Source organism: Hippocampus guttulatus, chromosome 1 (assembly GCF_054856545.1).
Source record: "Hippocampus guttulatus isolate MCC_2025c chromosome 1, RoL_Hgut_1.0, whole genome shotgun sequence".
In the NCBI taxonomy this organism is placed as follows: domain Eukaryota; kingdom Metazoa; phylum Chordata; class Actinopteri; order Syngnathiformes; family Syngnathidae; genus Hippocampus; species Hippocampus guttulatus.
The window spans coordinates 23,553,997-23,573,309 of record NC_141261.1 but is presented as its reverse complement, the minus strand read 5'-3'; the positions used below and the strand labels follow the sequence as shown (position 1 = coordinate 23,573,309).

The window sequence follows — 19,313 nt, the reverse complement described above, 5'->3', positions numbered from 1 at the left end:
TAAAAACAAGACCGCATATACACGAAATGCAACTCACACCTTGCAAATGTGAAACAGCGTGTCCGTTCCCAAACTGAGGAAAAAAACTCCCTATTTCAACAAAATACATGGTCAATATCATGTCTAAATGAATTAATGTTCTGTGTTTGAAAATCACCCGCAGTTTCACACATATTACGAGGATCGTGAATAAAAATGCCCGAAGTACTTGTTATCCGAGCATGAAATGTTTTGAATGTGTATCGTTGGCGTGTGTGTCTTCCGGTGGCTGTGACGCTCAAACACATTTTATGTTGAAAGTGTAGCGTTGGAATGCGTTCTTTCCGTTTTCCTGTGACAACATATCGTCTGAGATAAGCTAAGTGTGCTTATGTCAGAGCAAAACAGCGTTTGCTAGCCAGCGCAAATTTTAAATTGTTGCATTTCTCCCATCACCCACGGAGGAAAACATGTCAGATACGGTGAGGTTAAAAGTATTAACTGGCAGTTGTTGCTTTTAACGTGCGCGCAACGCAAAACGAAGTATCACAGTGTTTAGTGGCTTACTTTGTACCCTGTACTGCGGTATGCTAACTGTTAGCTCACGTTACTAGCCAGAGGCCCCAAACTCCTTTAAACATCTATCCAATTTAGTAGTAAACTTCCCAATAGCCGTATTCGCAACTTGTATTTTCAACGGTGTTTTGAATGCAAACCTCAGCGGCGTTTTTACTATTCTCCATTCATTCTCAGTGGAACCTTTGTGTCAACTTTTCACGAAAGCAACGTTTAACAGTTTATTCCTTGTTAATTTGTAGGAAACAAAACCATCTAGTCAAGACTGTGGGGATAAGAAGGATGGAGAGTACATCAAATTGAAGGTGATTGGACAGGTAGGAGCTCTTTGACTCCTTGTACATGATGTGACAGTTTTTTTTAGGATTCCATGGCAGGAGGGAAAATAATGTTGCTCTCCTCACTTAACCTCTGGTGTGTTTGTTGTTTGACAAAACCACTCTTGGGTCCACAGGACAGCAGTGAAATCCATTTTAAAGTGAAGATGACAACACATCTGAAAAAGCTGAAGGACTCTTACAGTCAGAGACAGGTCAGATCTCGCGGTGTCAAATATGTCTGGACTTTAGCTGAAAGCGAAACAGAATAAAACAATTCACATACCACGTTCAAAAATTTGTTGTATCCAGCAATTCATAGTTTTTTTTTCTCTTTTTCTCTTATTTCAGTTTAATTGTTATCATTTTTATAACTCTAGAGTGACAGGAATTGGACCTTAAAGTTTATCTGCTTGTGTGTTGCAGGGTGTCCCAGCAAATACACTCAGGTTTCTGTTTGAAGGACAGAGAATTGCAGATAATCAAACTCCAAAAGAGGTACTCTTATCAAAAAGGATGAACACTTTTTATGTCGGGTTCAAATTAGAAGTGTCTTCTTAAAATGCATGATCTTCTCCCGACAGTTGGGAATGGAAGATGAGGACGTCATTGAAGTATATCAAGAACAGACAGGCGGACTTTGGAATGATTAAACCTCTCTTGTATTCATACTTTTGATTTTGTATTTAGGGTTTTTTTTTTTTTTTTTAATGAATGTGTTTTGTTCACTTTCAAACCATCTGGGCCAAAACTATCTGGGCTTCCATGCATCGGAACAGAAAGGTGAGAATGAGGACTCGGGGAGTGTTCCAGGAATGCAAATGAGCCTACTATGGATGCCACATCATGACACAACTAGGATTTATTTGTACAGGTGTCTCTCTGTTTTTACGTCTCTCAAGTAAGCCATGTCCTGTAATGCAGGGGTCCCCAAACTTTGCCCCACGGACCGGTTTATGTCAGACAATATTTTCAGGGACCGGCATTTAAGATGTGGCGGATTAATACAACAAAATAATATGGTATGAGCTGCACGAAAACTGTGGTGTTTTCGAAATATAATAATAAACACAAGGAGCGTCTAATCTGGCCGCAACACTGATCGCTATGGTAATTTTTAATGCCTTCAAAATACGATACAACGCAAATTCAAAGTGCATGAAAATGACGACTCACCACAGCCCCGAGCTTGATTTTCTGCAACTAGACGGTCCCATCTCGGGGTTATAGGAGACAATGACACCTTAAGTGTGTTGTTTATGTCCAGTCTACTTCGTAATTTTGTTTTAGTCGCCGTTGCTGCAGAAACCCCCCACCTCACAGAGGTAGGATGTCGGAAATAGCAACAGTGCTATTGTGGCGATCTCAGAGTATTCAGCCATAACTTTAATCCAGTTGTGTCGAACGTACTTTTAAGGCCGCCGTCATTTGTGATCTCCTCAGCAGTTTTTAACTCATTTTGCAACCTCCAATGTTTTGTTTTTAGCGTAATCGGTCACGTGACGGAAAAGCGTGGTTTGACGTGAGTCAAGCGTGACACAGACGGATGTAACGGAGAATCCGGTAATTTTTCAAAATAAAACATCTTTCGTATTCCGAAATAAATAAAACGGAATTAAGGCAAGTTCTTTCTGTGCGGACCGGTACCGGTCCGCGGACCGGCGGTTGGGGACCCTGCTGTAATGTCACACACACAAAAATATTTCAGCAACAGCACCAGGATGTAAACATTGCAGCATGTAACTAAGTGACATCCTATTTGTGATGTACTTTATTTTGTGCATCGCATTTCCCTTGTACAGAATTTTAAAGTCCCATTGCTTGTTTTGAGAAAAGTGATGTAAAAGTTTGTCAAAGAGACCGCTGTCCACATTTGCCACTGTTTCCCATGAAATGTTTTTTTTTTTTTTTGGTATTGGTATTGAAATGATTGCAATACTATTTTTTTATGATAATGGTATATGTGCTTGTACATGTTACTGTCAGTTTTAGTGTTGATAAAACCATGTTTATCTTCTGTGTGGTCTCCTGCTCTTATTGGAAGATTTCATCATGTAAATAAATTGGTTGCTGCACCCGTTTGGACGCCCTGGGTTGGCATGTGCTGCTGTGCTCGGAGCGTCACTTGTTGCAGCGAGAATTCTACATTCAGCTGTTTGACGTTTCTGCAGGAAATTCATGTTTTCACACTCAGGGATTAACAGGTGAACGTCACATTCAACCGCTTCTCCAACTGCAGTGTCCAAGATGATGACCTGGTGGAATGTCAGTCCCTCAGAGCTGTGTGCAACAACACTTGCAAAGCTTTCATTGGAGTTGAAACACTGCTATTTGTTGACCAGAGGAACCTTGATACAGATGGTTTGACATTGTGATGATTTTTCTTCAAATAAAATATTTATGAAAGGAAAAACCTTAATCTTGTCTTATTTGAATTTTTACTGTTAAATGTTGTGCTAATGGTTGGTGTGACATAAAAGTTCCCGGACAAGTTTTTTCCCCTTCGTCTCTTATTGCACTTTCCCAGTATTCTCCGCTAATAATAATAATAGATTTCATTTCTAATGCACTTTTAATCAGCATGATCTTGAAGTGCTACAACCTTAAAAAGTTAAAAGCAAACAAAAACCTAAGAAAAGCAATAAGTATTGTATAATACCATTCGGAGTGGGCTCACCATACCCACTGCGATGCAACATGCTGAGACTCAGGGACATGGCGCATCTTGAATCCAGGGGCGGACACGATGGTGTGATTGGCCAATGCTAAGCTCAGGCAAGACTGACATCCCAGAAGCTGACAAGAAGAGTGCTCTAGTCATCAAGAAGCAGCTTGTTAGCAGTCATTCACAGTTGTCTTTGCCCTGATAGACATCTTTCAAAGTGGACAAGCTGGACAACGGGAAATGAAAAGAAGTGATCACCTGATCCTTTTATTGCTATTGCCCTGGTGAAAGGGTGCGGATGAGATGTGGCTGCGCAGTGCCAGTGGACAGATATTAAACACAGGTTCTGGTAAAAGGACCAGACCAGAAAGCTCCTGTTGGAGCCTTTTAAATTAGTGCTACACTGCAGTGAACACCTACTTGTCACTACAAACTGCACCCAGATGTCTCAAGTCTTACTGAGTAGAGAACAAACCAACATCACGCATCTTCAGTGATTACAAAATCAACAAAGAATCCAAAATGTTTTTCTTTTTTGTCACAGTGTCTCCATTGAGTCTTTAAGCAATAAGTAAAATGACATCAATGTACAAAATATAAATGCAGCCAAGTGATTCTGTAACTTTGAGGTAAAGATGTCAGGACTGACTTGCCCACTTTGAGAATATACCCTTTTTTTGTGTCTGTGAATTTTACATTGGTTGAAGTCTGATTTTGGGGAACATGTCAGTTTTCAGTGTTTTCCATCCAGCATTTCATCTTGATTGATGATTGTCAAAAGACATTTAAATTGACAAAATAGCATTAAAGTCACAGGATTCTAAAAGTGCATTGATTCTGTATTGTTCAGTGCTGTCACATACATGCATCCATTTTCTGATCAGTTTATCCTCACAAGGGCCACGGGTGTGCTGGAGCCTATCCCAGTCGTCTTCGGGCAGTCGGCGGGATACCCCTTGAATTGGTTGCCAGCCAATCGCAGGGCACACATAGACAAGCAACCATCCGCGCTCACAACCACACCTAGGGACAGTTTAGATTGTTCCATTAACCTGTTATATATGTTTTTGGAATGTGGGAGCAAACCGGAGTACCCGGAGGAAACCCATGCACGCCCGGGGAGAACATGCAAATTCCACACAGGAAAGCCGGAGCCAGAATCGAACCCTGGACCTCTGCACAGTGGGGCCGACGTTTTAACCAGTCGTCCACTGTGCCGCCTGTCACATACAATACGTGCATTCAAGTATGACACGTCATCTGCAAAAGAAAACCGTGGGATATATGGCCAGTGACAGCATAAACAGAAGAGTGTAACCAGTTCAGAAGCTGGTGGAGAGCCTCTTCCTGGGTTTTAAAATTGTGACCTCTGCTCCAGCGGCAAACTGTCCAGGAGGCACTTGAGCTGCTCCTCACCTAGCTTGATCTTGTCCTCCAGTTTGCGCTGTTCAATGATGAGAGCAGACTTCATCTTGACAAAATGGCGATAGTCATCCAGACGCTCAGGGTCCAAGTGAGTCTCCATGATGGAGGACACCAGACGCTCCCGGCGGTCCAAGTTCTCCTTCAGCTCCTTGGCATCCTCGTGCTGCCGCATTAGCAGTTTGCGCTTCTCAGTCAGGGTGCGCTGATAAGAGAAGAGACATATGTCATCTGCACATTGCAAATTAGAGGAAAACGTGACAGTAACCAGTCATTGATTATTATTATTTTACGTTCCAAATTATTATTATTTTATGTTCAATTGAAGGTGTCGCAAAAGGGGGAGGTAACCCAGGCTGTTGGCTTGATTTGCTGGTTGAAAGGGGTCCAGAGAGACGGCTGACAGTGGTCTGTTTAGCAATACCATAACTAGACACTGCAATGTGTGAGAAATCCCCCTCACCAGTTATTGCTCACAAGTGGCTAGTAGGGAAGCCATACTGCTGATATGGACTACACATGCTTCATTACTGTACTCTAGGCTCAAAATAACTTTTTCTTTGGAGGAGCGATTTTGCTAATCAATGACTTAATTTGAGGAGCAATTTATTGCAGCTCAATCTTACTTGAATGGTGAAATTAATACAACGTAAGGGGGAGGTTGAATGGTGTGCTGCAGCTGACCAACATTTCAGCATTTGAGTAGCATACTGAAAATGTTATAGAATTGCGCAGGGATGATCAAGCGAGTTTTGTTTTGTTTGTATAATCAACAGTTTTGTCCTTAAATTCCTTTAGTGCATGTATTTTATTGCTTATAAACATTTTCAGTGGGGCAATTTTAAACCAATTTAAATTTAAAATACCTGAGTACATTTAATGTCAGAACATTACTTTGAGATATTAAAATACAGTAAATGTCAGATACTTCAAGACCTTTACCTAAGTGATATTCTAACACGGTAATTAATCCATCCATCCATTTTCTGATCCGCTTTATACTCACAAAGGTTGCAGGGGGTGTTGGAGCCTATCCCAGCCGTCTTCGGGCAGTAGGCGGGGGACACCCTGAACCGGTTGCCAGCCAATCGCAGGGCACACTGAGGCGAACAACCATCCGCGCTCACACTCACACCTCGGGACAATTTAGAGTGTTCAATCAGCCTGCCATGTACTGTATGTTTTTGGAAGGTGGGAGAAAATACTGTACCCGGTACTAAGAAAGTACTGTACCCAGAGAAAACCCACGCAGGCACAGGGAGAACATGCAAACTCCACACAGGAAGGCCGGAGCTAGGAGTGAACCCACGACCCCTGCACTGTGAGGTCGACACGCTAACCACTGGGCCACCGAGCCAATTTGTACTTTGACAAAATGTTTGGGATTTTTTTTCCTGGAAAGATACCTGTATGACAACTAGGGGACGTTGTACAAGATACTACCTTCTCCTCCGGGGGCGCTCCATCTTCCAGACTGTTGAGAGCGTTCTCCACACGCGCCAGCCGACCCGAAAGTGACAGCAGCAGGCTCACGACTTTGTCCAGGTCACCCACAAACATACGGAACTTGTCCAGTTGGTTGGGCAAGCAAAAGCGCTTCACAGTGGTCTCCACCTCGCTGCCCAAAGCCTCGTTGTCCTCTACGTCCTCCTGCAGGCTTTGTCGTGCCTCCCGTAGCACCTCCAACTTCTGGGCAAGGCTTGAGATCAGCTCCTGCTGGAGAGATTCCAGAGAGAATTCACTTCAAGCTAAATCTCTTAAGGCAGTGATTTGTAAACAGAGTGCCGTGAGAGATCATCAGCTGTGCCAAGGAAAAGTATCCAATTCGACCTAATTGGTCAGAAAATTATCCATTTACTACAAATAAGGTCTCATTCTTTTGTTTGGTGATTTTTTTTCAAATGTTAAAATGGAATGGCTAAATCAAGTTTGGGGAAACTGCTTTAAGGTCACAAATTGTAAGGATGTAATACCTTTTTACTGGCTAGGTTTTCATCCAGCTCTTCTTCAGAGTCCTGTTCCAGCAATTGCTCCTGCATGTCTTTCATCTTGATGAGGAGCTCAGCTTTTGGAGCCGACGTGTTGTAGTAGCAGGAAGTGGGAACCAGCGAAACTGCTGTTGAGACATTCTCCTCATCCCTCCTAATAGGGTGGAGACACACACACACACACACACACACACACACACACACACACACACACACACACACACACACACACACACACACACACACACACAGCCCAGATTTTAACCCACAAACTCAGAATTAGAGGGGTGATGTGGAAACCCAGGAGTTTTCACTCCTGTTCCTCAAAGGCCGGATTCCTGGATATTTTAAATGCGCCCGGCTGTAACACACATGATTTAAATGATCCGGATCGTTCTATATTCAGCTTCTACAGATCTTATTGATTATCTGATCATGAATCAGATGTGTTGCAGCAGGGAGAGATGGAAAACAGGCAGGACAGCAGCCCTCGAGGACAGGATTGAAGACTCCTGTGCTAACCAGTCACCCACCATGTTGAAAATCGGATTGCTAGCTGTACTACAGTATAACAATATATAGAGGAGCTGAGTGAGTTTAAAGTAGAAAGTGTGGATATTTGTGAGGCTACTTTGCCTCATAGCATCATTACTTCCCTACACATGTGCATTTCAGCGACAGAGACGCTCCACACTTTGCTCTTTAGCTACCGCAGAGGTAGGCAACTCTGGTCTTAGAAAGCTGCAGTCCTTCCTGCTTGTTTTAGACGTCTCCCTCCTACAACGCACCAGATGATCTAATGATCAGGATTGTTATCAGGCTTTTACAGAGCTTGCTGAGAAGCTGATCATTTGAAGCAGGTGTGTTGGACGAGGGAAACTTCTAAACCAAGCAGGACTGCGGCTCTCGAGTTGCCTACCCCCGAGCTCCCGATACATATGACATCATGACTATCACCAAGTAAATCTGTTACATTCATTCATTTGCAAACCTGCTTGTGGTGGGCAGCCTGGGGCCGCATGAGGTCCTTCTGCGCTGCTGGGACCCCTCCAGGATTTGCTTCTCTTGGAGAAATAGTCCTTCCATAAGGTCCATTGTGGTCTTCCTTCCAGTCTGATCTAAGATCTCCACCAGGGATTTATCTTTCCCCATGATATCCCTTACCAGCTGCTCTGTCTTGGCATCTTCTTCCCTTGCTAGTTTTGACTTCGGAATGCTGTCCTTGGGTCTGAGCCGTTCTGATTCATTTCCCAGGTCCTGAGTAGGCTGCTGAATGCAGACACTGAATGTTGAGGAGGGCCATGTTTCTTTGGCATCCAACGGGATGATGTCTGAGCAAGTCTTCAAGACACCAGAGGTGTTGCTGCTTTGAGGTGAGAAAGTTGGGACCACCCCAAGAATTTTTTCCCCTGAAATTTTCAAGTCCACCACAGCTTCGGAGGGCTTAGAGTCATTTTCAGACCTGGGAAGAAGCACAAGTCCAATTTGGTGCTGTGCAATGAAAACTTTTTTTCTTCAATTAAAGCAACAGCAAACCATTCCGTAACGAGAATACAAGGAGATGATACAGACCCGTAACACTTCAGATAAACTGCTTACCAGAAATGTGAATCCTCCTGCACAAACATAACCGGCTGTTTGTCCATCAGCCTCAAAAGTGGAAAATGTGGTGAGGGAGCGTGAAGATGGTTGGCCGCAGCAAGGGACAAATAGGAGGAAGATAATGATGGCTCCTTATTGCTCTCTGCATCTTCTGTGTTGCCTTCAGATTGAGACATCTTACATCGCAGAGGAGAGCCAGGAGGGGCGGGACTCTTTGTAGTGGTATCCAAACTGGACAGGGGCTGAAGCTTCACGGGGTCTGCTCGGACCACTGAGAGTAAATCCTGCGACAAGCAAGTTGTTTCCAAGTCTAAATGGAGCCTAGAAGGTGAGATGGCATTGGCTTGCGGAGGCTGGGCGGTCTGCTGGGATCCAAGAATAGGACTCAGGCTACCAGGTTTAGAGCAGACCGCAAAGGTTGGGATGACAGCATATTGGCTGGGTTGGTGGTCACTGATGTCTGGGACTGGGGCCTCATTTCTAATGATTGAACATAAAACAGACAGTTAAACATACTGCCCAGACACTTCATGCTATCTGTCCTTTTCATTCGACTACTTCAATCTGGTTACGGAGAATTTTTTTATTTCATTGTTTGAAAAATGACTGAGATGATCACATCCATCCATTTTCAACACCGCTTATCCTGAAGAGGGCCGCAGGGAGTTGCTGGAGTCTATCCCAGCTGACTTCGGTTGGAAGGTGGATTACACCTGTGTTTGTTTAATGCACAGCATGTTTGCATGCACATTTGCACTGAGGATTGAGAGGAAGAAATTTCATCTATGCTGCATGTCATACATAAAGCATAATTGACAATAAAGATGACCTTGACCTTGACACCCTGAACTGGTCGCCAGTCAGTCGCAGGGCACATATGGAGACGAACAACCATTCACACTCACATTCACACGGTCGCTGAGTGGGAACCGGTCCCATGCTGCCCACGCACAAGTCAGGCGAGTGTACCACTACACCATTAGCGATGAAAAATGACCCCATTTATCTATTGATTTATTTGTTTATAGATGTGAATGCCTTTAAATGCACTTTTCCCTTGGTTCTCCAGCTCCCTCGTGCAGCCCCCCCCCCCCCAAAAAAAATCATATTATTAATTGCTCCTCTTTTTTTACTAAACAGTTACTCTCTAATTTTACCTTGCTCCACTGTTGCTTTGCTTCACTTTAGGATCTCTAAACATGGATGGAAGATTCTGTCGAAGAATTAATGCTTTAGTGATGATCAGCTCAAGCAAAACAAAACATGTCTTTAACTGTAAGTGAAAGGGTCCAGTCAAAAAAGAAATAGGCACAAGAATCTACATCCTTGACTCACCTGAGTACAAAAATCTGCAGAGGGAGAAGATCTGGTTCTTTCATGGAAGCATGCTGCCTTGTCCTCAGCTTCAGTATCCAAGATGTTCTCTGCCGAGTAATACCTGCCTTGGACCTTAGCCTCAGATGTTCGCTTCTGTTTATTCCACGTGGCTTGGTAATCAGCAAAGGTTCCGAGCTTCTGTTGCTCCTGCAGGATCACCTCCCCTAGGGGGCTGAGGCAGCTGGTTTCGACGGATGGATGAATCTCCCGAGCCTCCCCTGACACCCTTCTTTCTTTGGTTTCAACTGTCCTATCTTGACTTGGGTTCAACTCTGTATTGGACGTTGTTCCTGGCCTAACCGGTTTGGAAAACGCTGGCTTGGCCCCAGAGAATTTCATTTGGTCAAAATCACCATCTGGATGCGTTTTGTCCACTCCCACTCTATCTATCTTGTCAGGTTCTGAGAAGGAATGCATACGTTTAGCTAAGAGGAAACGTTTACGTCCTCTAATGCGTCCATTTGAAGTTTTAAGCACCGGTGCCTCTGTTCCAAGGGGTTCTAGATCGCGTCTCTGAAAAGAAGTAGCCTGGAGGACCCTAGCCTGTGCCTCTTTCAGATTGTCTTTGTAGGTGTTTGAGGAGGATATGCTCCATGACAAAGGTGGCTCTGCATATTCCCACTGTGCAGGGTCCTCATCATGGACATCACAAGTCAGCGTTGCAGCACTGCAGCTTTTTTGCAATTGGGCTCGCTTCTGCTGCACTTCATTCCGTAGTGTAGTGGCATAACGGTCACCACGTCGACGGGCTTCGCCACCATTGGCAACTACGGAGGCACAGAGATTCTGAGATGACACAATACTTGTGGGTGTAGCTTCTGTTTGAATTCTACTCTCCTGTGCCAGTGAATGAAGCAATGGGGCTTCCAAAGGGGATATTCGGCGGTCTTCTTGTGGTACCCAGGGGTTGTGGAGCGTTGAAAGACTAGCCTTGTAATTGTCATTTTGATGAGCTGGGAAAATTCTTTTCATATTGTTAATGTGTCCTTCACTTCTCTTTGTGGCATCCTGTGGGCCACGACAGTGAGAGCGTTCAGCGATTTGGGGATTAAGGAGGTGAACATTTTTCAGAAGACCAATGTGCCCCTTATTTTCTGTGTGGCCCATCTGTTTTCCCTTTTTGATGACTGAAACAGACTGTCCGTTATTTTCTAGGCTTGTGGCAGGCATCGAGGCTGAGGAGCACCAGATCAATTTACGACTAGAGACCTTTCCAGGCAGATCCTGCAAACTGCGATAATAACTTCCAACACTCTGAGTCTTGGTACGAGGAGCTAAGCATGTCTGGGGATAAAAGAGGCTCTCGTCACTGTACTGTTTGGGGTGAGGAGGTCTGTTGGCAAAAGGGGATTGTCTGATATCGGTGCTGGACAATGAGAAGTGATTGTTGGGCTGTAGTTGGTTGTGTTCACCTGCTCTGCTGGGATGGAAATAGTCTTTGTCTGCCAGTGACGTGATGCTATATCTGGACTTAATATTTGTTCCTGGTTGAAATTTGTTACCTTCATCCAGCCTTTCAACTGACCTGCAGTAAATCTTTGGATTTTTTTCAAATCCCTCACAGTATGGCAAAACACAACCGTCCTTGCCCAATGGAAGAGGCGGAGGAGGGGATTTGGATTTTTTCTTTTCCGGTACCTGCCACACTGTACCAATGCTGGGCCTAAATTTGCTTGGCATCCAAGAGGAGTTCCGCTCATCCAACCGTGACCCCTCCTTGCAAGGAGTTTGTTGGTACTCGGAGCGCCCCACTGCAAAGGGCCCTTTATCCTGAAGACCCTTGAAAAAAATGCTTTCTGCACTGGTTCCCTTCCTGCCAAGTGAGCTTGAGTCTAGAACCAGAGGGTTGGTTCCAATGGCGAAACTGCTGAATGTGTCTCTTCTGCTCCCTGAACCACTGAGAGGCTCGCTGATGCTCGTGTATTTAGTTGGGGAAGCATGATCTGATGAGAAAGGATGAGCAGGACGCTCCATTTTCTCCATGCTGCTCACGGAGCCGAGTTGGCCAGTTAGCAGATGCTGCTTATGATGGTCTGTTTGGCACGATGAATCTTTGAGCCTGATGTGTGAGGTCACATGAACAGGGTTACAGCAACATTCTGAAGAACACCATTATCATCACTATAGCACCATTATAAAGACCACTATTATCATCACTACAGTAGTCCGTAACAATTACTTTGAGTTTTGAAAAATAAATGAATGAATAATAAACAAATAATTCATTCAATTCAATTGAATTCAATTCAATAAATAAACAAAAGAAATAAGGGTATCACTCTCATGCAAACGTGTCAGGCCCACCTCGCTTCCCTTTGCTGCCAGACCAGTTCTGTGGCGGTCTCTTTGCCAAGGGACTCAGACTCCTCCACTGTCAGCTTGGATGAGTGCCAGGAATGAGGCCGTGAGCTCGGATCATTCTTCCTGTCGAACAGAAAGCCAAAAATGTCTCATAAATGCTGTCATAACTGCAAAAAATTGAGGATGCACACTGCAAAGTGTGACTACTGAGCTTAAATTGTGTATCTTTCATTATCTTGCTAGACTCGCAGAATAGCATCCAAAGATATGGAATACATAAAGGAATGTGAATATTTTACATAAGTATTACAACTTCTTCCAGTTCGTTCTGACATACCCTTTGAAGTCATTCTTCCTGGTTGGCATGTTGCAAAAAACAAAACAAAACAAAACAAAACCATGACGCTTTTCTTTTGTTAAAGTACCAAAATATCTGTTTGGCACACTTGACAAGCAAGCATGACACACAGGGAATCAGGTACATACAAAAACTAGTGAAGCAGAACAATGGAGAACACATCCTCCTGCCCTGAATGCTACGTGACCACGGGGCGCTAGCTACATCATTGTACCTCATAGAGCTTTGCAAAATCTTGGTGAGAAAGCACCTTGCCACAAGAACCTCGCTTTCTGACGGCATGGTGTGTGGTGACACAACATCAACCATTTTAGACCTGCTAATGGCGAGCAAAGAAAGACACAAAGGGAAAAACAGGATGATTGCAGACCAACACTTCTTATTCTGAAGCAGGTGGATTTATGAGAGCTCATGATAGACAAGAGCATGGAAATAAAACCCTGATATGTCCCAATAAAGCTCTGAAGCGGATGTTCAAGAGCTAGTCAGTCACAAACGCCATCAAAGCCTTTGGTCAACTCTGAACTGTGAAGTTTACAACGAACTAGCCCACACAAGGATAAAATGAGGCTTGCAGCTCTTTTATTGAAAACACATGCAAGCTGTCAAGATAAACAAATAAAATAGGTTACCTTTGCAGGCATGTGAAGAATCTTCCTGAGCAATTTTACAATTGTGCCAATAATTCTGTCCAAATTTCAATGTGGTCATTAAACAGTGCGACCCAAAGGGCTGACACTGCCAAGCTGTGATGGAAGCACATTCTTTCCACTGAGGAATGTAGGGAGGTATTTTCCTTTCCTGCCATGATCTGGCTTCATGTGAAACAGTTGCTAGCTGTCCCGGTGTTAAAGTGATCACGCTAATATGTTAATGACGCAAAGCCAGAAAGTAACATAAAAGTAAGTGTTGGGAAAAATACATTATCATGTACAGTATATGAAAACACAGAGCTAGTGAGGCATATAAGAGCTTAAGGTGATCAATTTGTTGCACCCCAGGAGGTCTGACACATCAATTAGTGAATAAAGGGGAAGAAAAAAAAACTCACCCAATAAATGAATAGTTTCTGTGAACTGAAGATGACGGTAAGATGCACATTCACGTCACTTTCCCGGCAGTTTTGCCTCTAAAAAAGTTTCACTTTCACAGCAGTGCGACACAAGAGTCTGTGACATCGTACATACAAGTGCACCACACCTTTTGCTGCTCGTAGATCTCGGCAGGGATTATAAAGGGGGATTTGAGAGAAGGGGAGGAGTTATGGTCCAGCCTTGCTGTAATCTAGGATTTGGGAAAGGAGCTCCCCCTCAACAAAGGCAATAAGACAGTCATGTTGTCACTTTTCATGAACAAAAGTGTATGAAAGCAGGGTCCTGAGCAACTTCACAGGGGCGCACTCTAGAACATATCTATTTTTGTTTTTTTTCACCTGATTCTGTGTCCTTGTGGGCAGGTAGGCGCAGCCGAACAGGAATGTTTACCCTGTAGAAACAGCAAACAATTTCACCTTCCATCATTGTGAAAGTCTCCCACCGGGGAAGGAGACTGCGAGATTGACACCCTTGAAAACAAAAGGCATGTCACTGCATCATCCCGTCCCATAGCATTGCCTGGCAACTGACATTACAACTTCAGCCACCTGAGCATCTGAGCCCCTCCGATTCAACAGCCTGCTGACAACAGGGCCCAAACACGCAGCCTATGGGCCTAGCGGGCCCCGCTCATCTACAAACACGGCAACACAAAGCAAACTGCCACAGTCATCATGGCTGGGCTTATCTGGGTGCCATTGCCTGCCCTAGGAAAGGAAGCATAAGAGTAGGTCAATAACAAGTCCTTAACACATCTGTTAAACCTGACAATCTTGATTCTGGTCAGTTCTAAGCACAAAGCACCAATCACTCATCCAAAAGTTTCACACGTGTTATCTCGCTGTCATCATCTGGAACTAACACAGTGCTCGCCGATCTAATCCCGCTCCTCTTTTAAACCACATGATTTGATCAGAGCAGATGAAAGAAATGCACAGCACACGGAGTGAAACAGGAAGTACCTGTGTGTGGAATCCCAGCGTGCCCAGAAAGGTTCAAAGCGGCCACTCTGTGTGAACACAATGAGCTGGGCTGAGATGGCCTCTCCCACTAAGCGGTCCACTCACCAAGGTAACATGGGTCATACCATCCTGCATCCTGCAGCAGGGGAGGATGCTTGGTCATGATGCACACCTGAGGGCAACTCTATAACTTCATTTTTACTGATTCCAAATCTTCACAAGATCATTACATCAAGTCCATTTGTCTCTCTTGGTGAGTAGATCCCGCAATCTGCATTCCCTGCTAACAGTTAAACCCCCAATCCCTCCTCAAACGCTGCGGCCCAACTAGTGGCTTTGCATCTCATAATTGGATTCAAACGTCACCACCCTAAGCACTCACACTTTGAAAGATGGTCTGAGTATAAGCGAGTGAAATAAATGACAAACTCCATCGAATTACGGTACTATTATAGCAAAAATACTGTTTTCATCTTTTTCAATGTATTTTATACAGACTATAAAATCTATTTTTTGGGGTTGTGCTGTTTTTTGTATTTAATTTGTGCAATATCTGCACTAACAGCATACTTTCTTCTAAATGGTCGCTTTAGTTGAGTTTTAGCACCTGAAACTTTTTGTAACTTTTCATCAGTTCTAAGTCAAATTCCCAGAATTACAAAAGAATTTAAAAAGGTAACACTAAATCCTAATACAAACAAAACTAAAATTAAGAAAAAAAAAAACATAAAAACAAACTTGCAAGATCACCCTAAAACCTTACAAACATTATTTGTGTGCTGCTAAATAAATTAATTGTTTCAATTTAAGCATCTATGAAATTTCTGTAACCTTTGTCCTTATTAGGGTCACGTGAGCTGTTAATCCATGTGAGCTGTGACCATGAAGCAGCAGTTTTGCCACTAGGCAGGAGAACATCAGCAAAATGCTCATTCATGATCCACCCGTGGCAAGAGCAAGAACAACAGCAACACTCACATGACCACCGCACAAGACACACAAAGACATAAACATGGAGACTCCGCACGTAACATTTTGAAGCAAAGAAGCCCTTTGGGTTTAAAATTGAAACATCTTCCACATACATGAAGAGCCTAATTTCCTCCATTCAACCTTTGTGGATTTCCACGACCTGGATGACTTACAATCTTCACTGACATATTGAGATCAAAATGTGAATTTTCAGGTCTTGAACATTGCCTGTCTGACATTTTTGAGGATGTTCTATCTCATCATCCCAGAGCAACATGAGAGATCCAATTAGAAATGGAGTCCTGTAAACCGAGGACGTCTGCGCAGTCTACGCTCTTCTCCTGACACTGTCAGTGGGAAACAGCGTGTAACAATCTGCATCTTCACCTTGGTTGAAGCCCCAATAGGCTTTGTCTTGCAGCAGCACCAATTGGACCTCTTTGTAACACAAAACTGACCAAGAACAAATTCAGTCACTATTGAAATGCTATTAAGAAACAAACAAACAAGCAACTGAACAGCGGTGAGGGGTAACGAAGTACAGTACAAGCACTTAATTTTCCTGTACTTAATCTGTACATTTTCACCTAGCAGTACTTTGCTTATTTTTTGCTGTCAGCATTTTATATTTATTGTGCACATTCCAAAAGTGACATTTGGACATCTACTCTTTTCTTTGTCAAAGTAGGCTTGTGGCTTTTTTTCAACCTGTGCGGAAGACGTCACTCTCCCTCTTTCGAAACTCAACCCTTTCTTTCCATTCAAAATGTTTTTGCAATTCGTGCTCACATTGCAGTCAAGGTTTTCTGGGACATTTATAAAAAACAGGTCAAATACAGTAGCCATTAGCTATATACACACCCCTGAGCAAATGCCATCTTTAGTGAGATTCAACTATAGGGGTGTTCACACGGCAAGATTTGGTCCGGTGCTACGCCGGGGCTGCCCCAGTAGAGCGTTCACACGTGCAAATTAGCTCCGGCGTAGCCCCGGAAAAAGGCTTACACCGGACCAAATTTGTTCCACCTCAGGGAGGTGGTTTAAAAATTTGCTCCGGAGCAAATGCTCGTTTGCGAAGCAGCACCGATGTAAATTTGCACGTGTGAACGCAACTGGGTTAAATTTGCTCCAGAGCAAATGCTTGTGAAGCGTACGCACGGCGAGAATGCGTTGCTTTCGCGCTCTGTCGGACTTCCGTCATGTGTTTGTTTAATAATGACACAAGACTTGGCTGGTAACATCTTTCCTTTTGTAGGAGACTGGACTGTCTCGGGGTTGTTAGTGTAGTTTGTTCCTTTGTTGTGTGTTCACAACCTCCCGCCCCCCATATAATTTATTTAGTGATTTCCTCTCTTGATTTTCTGTTTGGCGCATGATGTGTTTGCTTTTCTGAGTGTCATTGAAGTCATCGTTGATTTACGTTTTCGGGGGCGGTCACTCTCGAGCAGAAGGCACGGAGACCGAGAAGGAGAAGGACGTGCCTGTCCAGTAGTCGCTTGAGTTGTGTATACGTTTTAAAAAGAACCAACACGACAGCTCATTTGTTTTCTGTCGTTTTGCTCCGCTGCAGAAACTGCCGTGTGAACGCAAGTGGGGCTGCACCGACGCTGTGCCGGTGCAGACACGCTCAGCGGCTTTGTACGTGTGAGCGCTCCACACAATTTGCTGCGGTGCAAAATATGTCGCAACAAAATACATCGGTGCAGCGCCGGAGCAAACGTGTGCTGTGTGAACACCCCTAATGAGACTAAGATAATTAATTTCAAAACTTTTCCCGCCATTAAGGTAACAAAAGAGCAGTACAACTTAATTGGTGGCAAAAACTTTTTTTCCGAGGGACATAAAACTAAACTACGAAGCTAATGTGTGCACATCCTATTATAACTAAGGAAGTGACGGTGCTCAGGATTAATCTGTGACACTGAAACTTGTGGCCTCAGTTCTAGCTAAAAAATAAAAAAGCCCCAAAGCATGCCATGATGTATTTTATCAAGCCACCGCCATGCTTCACGCTTGAAAGTTTGTTTTTTTAGTGATGAGCGGTGTTGATGTTGCTGCAAACATTTTGGGCCAAAAACTTCAACCTTGGTGAAATCAGACATGACCACATTTTCTGGCGGTTCTGTGGGGGGGGGGGGGGGGGGGCAACGGGGGCCAGTGCCCCTGTAGCACTGATGCTGGCCCCCCTGTGCCCCCCCCCCCCCGAGTGTAACCAAAGTGCGTGATTTAACATTCTAGTCGGACCCTTTAGTGCGCTGCGCCACTTAAAAATGAGCGGGAAAATGAGAAGCAGTCCGCAGAGAAGGAAATTACCACGACACGACTGCTATTTGCGTGTGTGTGTGTGTGCGCGCGCTTGTGTGTGCGCGTGTGTGTGTGTGTGTGTGTGTGTGTGTGTAACTTTTTTAGTCTCCCTTTTTATTTTCATTTTTATTTAACAGGATCAATATATAAGACATTGCCTTTTAAAATTTGGATAATTATATGCGTGTAAAACATCTAGCTTCAGTGTATTTGCAATTTTTGTCCCCGGCAGGCTGGTACCATATCATCCCCTGGCTTGAATATTCTCAACAGATCGACACGGCGTATTGTTACGCTTGCAGACATTTTAGCCCTCCTAATACTGTTTTTTTCTCATCACTGTAATGTTATGACTACAATTTCAAAGTCTGAAGAAATAAAAAGTCAAATAAGATTTCGAATCTGTCTTTTTAGCCCTGGGTTGAATGTGCCCCCCATCAAAACCCCTGTCCCCAGCCCGGCCCCCTCAGTGAAATTGATCCAGAACCGCCACTGCTGCTCGGGAGACTTCAAATGTGGTTCTGTCAAATGTAACTGGGCCTGGATGTTTTATTTTTTCGTAAGATCCGTCTTGGGATGTTTGGCGTTTGATGAGCATTCCTTATCTTTTTGCTAGCTATCCCAGCATGTTTAGAATGTGTTCCAGTCACACGTTAATGATTATTTGCTAAAAACAATCAAGTTTATCAGTCTGAATATTAAATATCGTGTCTTTGTAATGTATTCAACTAAATATGGGTGATTTGAAAAAAATTGTATTTTGTTTTTTATTTATGTTTTACACAACGTCCAAAATTCATTGGAATTTGGTTTGTAACATGACTTCAAATGTGATTGGTTGATTCTGAACTCAGTTCAGTTATAAGAGGGCGTGGACCCTTATGCAAACCCTTCATTTGTGTTTATTTATCTATTGATTGATTTAATTTTTACCTCATCTTTCTAAAACATTTGATCTATGTCTGTATGTACTGTTTGTTATGTACATTGTGTGCATTCATATATATTTCAGAATGCACTTCTGTCTTTTATCATAGCGACTCTTGAAGGGGTGTTCTTTGTACTTTGTACTATATATTTGTTTTCGCTGCAAGTTTGATAAAAAGTTCATCATGTGTTAAACATGCCGAACTATTTTTCAGATTTGCTGTCTGTCTTGTGTTGCAAATGTTCAGTTTCCAGCAACAAACAATTCAGGGCACGCCTGTAGAAAGAAACAACTGACATCTCTCCTCAACCATCATATGGAAATAATGATAATAATAATAATTAATCAAAAGAAACAGTGCTACCTCTTTAAATCTGCTTTGACATTATACAGCCAATCATCGAGTCCTGAGGGCAGAGACAGCATTTCATATAGCCTCACCCCACCAAGCACGAGTGAGTGTCCAAG

General features: G+C 43.5%; 2 protein-coding genes across 8 annotated transcripts; one reads left to right on the top strand and one right to left on the bottom strand.

The window, feature by feature from the left end:
• Positions 1 to 327: 327 nt before the first annotated feature.
• sumo1 (small ubiquitin like modifier 1) lies at positions 328 to 2,889 on the top strand. The gene is made up of 5 exons (XM_086121125.1): positions 328 to 461; positions 798 to 872; positions 1,010 to 1,087; positions 1,299 to 1,370; positions 1,457 to 2,889. Exons 1-5 carry the CDS (start codon positions 450 to 452, stop codon positions 1,523 to 1,525), a joined length of 306 nt encoding a protein of 101 aa, XP_085977251.1. The 5' UTR covers positions 328 to 449; the 3' UTR covers positions 1,526 to 2,889.
• A 902-nt stretch (positions 2,890 to 3,791) lies between these two features.
• LOC147211052 (protein Shroom2-like) lies at positions 3,792 to 14,925 on the bottom strand. Of its 7 annotated transcripts, XM_086121073.1 has the most exons (13): positions 14,767 to 14,925; positions 14,642 to 14,688; positions 13,637 to 14,386; positions 12,800 to 12,904; positions 12,565 to 12,582; positions 12,231 to 12,350; positions 9,885 to 11,985; positions 9,707 to 9,762; positions 8,547 to 9,029; positions 7,939 to 8,409; positions 6,933 to 7,101; positions 6,403 to 6,675; positions 3,792 to 5,164 (listed from the first exon to the last, which is right to left on the bottom strand). In XM_086121073.1, the coding sequence occupies exons 3-13, from the start codon at positions 13,684 to 13,686 to the stop codon at positions 4,892 to 4,894; spliced, it is 4,119 nt and encodes a 1,372-aa protein (XP_085977199.1). In that variant the 5' UTR covers positions 13,687 to 14,386; positions 14,642 to 14,688; positions 14,767 to 14,925; the 3' UTR covers positions 3,792 to 4,891. The 7 variants fall into 7 exon arrangements, with proteins under 7 accessions (XP_085977199.1, XP_085977191.1, XP_085977217.1 ...); XM_086121065.1 differs by having other exon boundaries at positions 14,642 to 14,925; XM_086121091.1 differs by having other exon boundaries at positions 6,403 to 6,672; positions 14,642 to 14,925.
• Positions 14,926 to 19,313: the final 4,388 nt, after the last annotated feature.

Excerpts from the sequence above, each read along its gene's own strand:
- sumo1 (XM_086121125.1), top strand. Across the intron at positions 873-1,009 it reads AATTGAAGGTGATTGGACAG|GACAGCAGTGAAATCCATTT; the intron begins GTAGGAGCTCTT and ends TTGGGTCCACAG. Across the intron at positions 1,371-1,456 it reads ATAATCAAACTCCAAAAGAG|TTGGGAATGGAAGATGAGGA; the intron begins GTACTCTTATCA and ends TTCTCCCGACAG.
- LOC147211052 (XM_086121065.1), bottom strand. The coding sequence starts at position 13,686 with ATGTGCATCTTACCGTCATCTTCAGTTCACAGAAACTATTCATTTATT. Across the intron at positions 11,986-12,230 it reads TGGCAGCAAAGGGAAGCGAG|GCTCAAAGATTCATCGTGCC; the intron begins GTGGGCCTGACA and ends CTCACACATCAG. Across the intron at positions 6,676-6,932 it reads AAAACCTAGCCAGTAAAAAG|CAGGAGCTGATCTCAAGCCT; the intron begins GTATTACATCCT and ends GAATCTCTCCAG.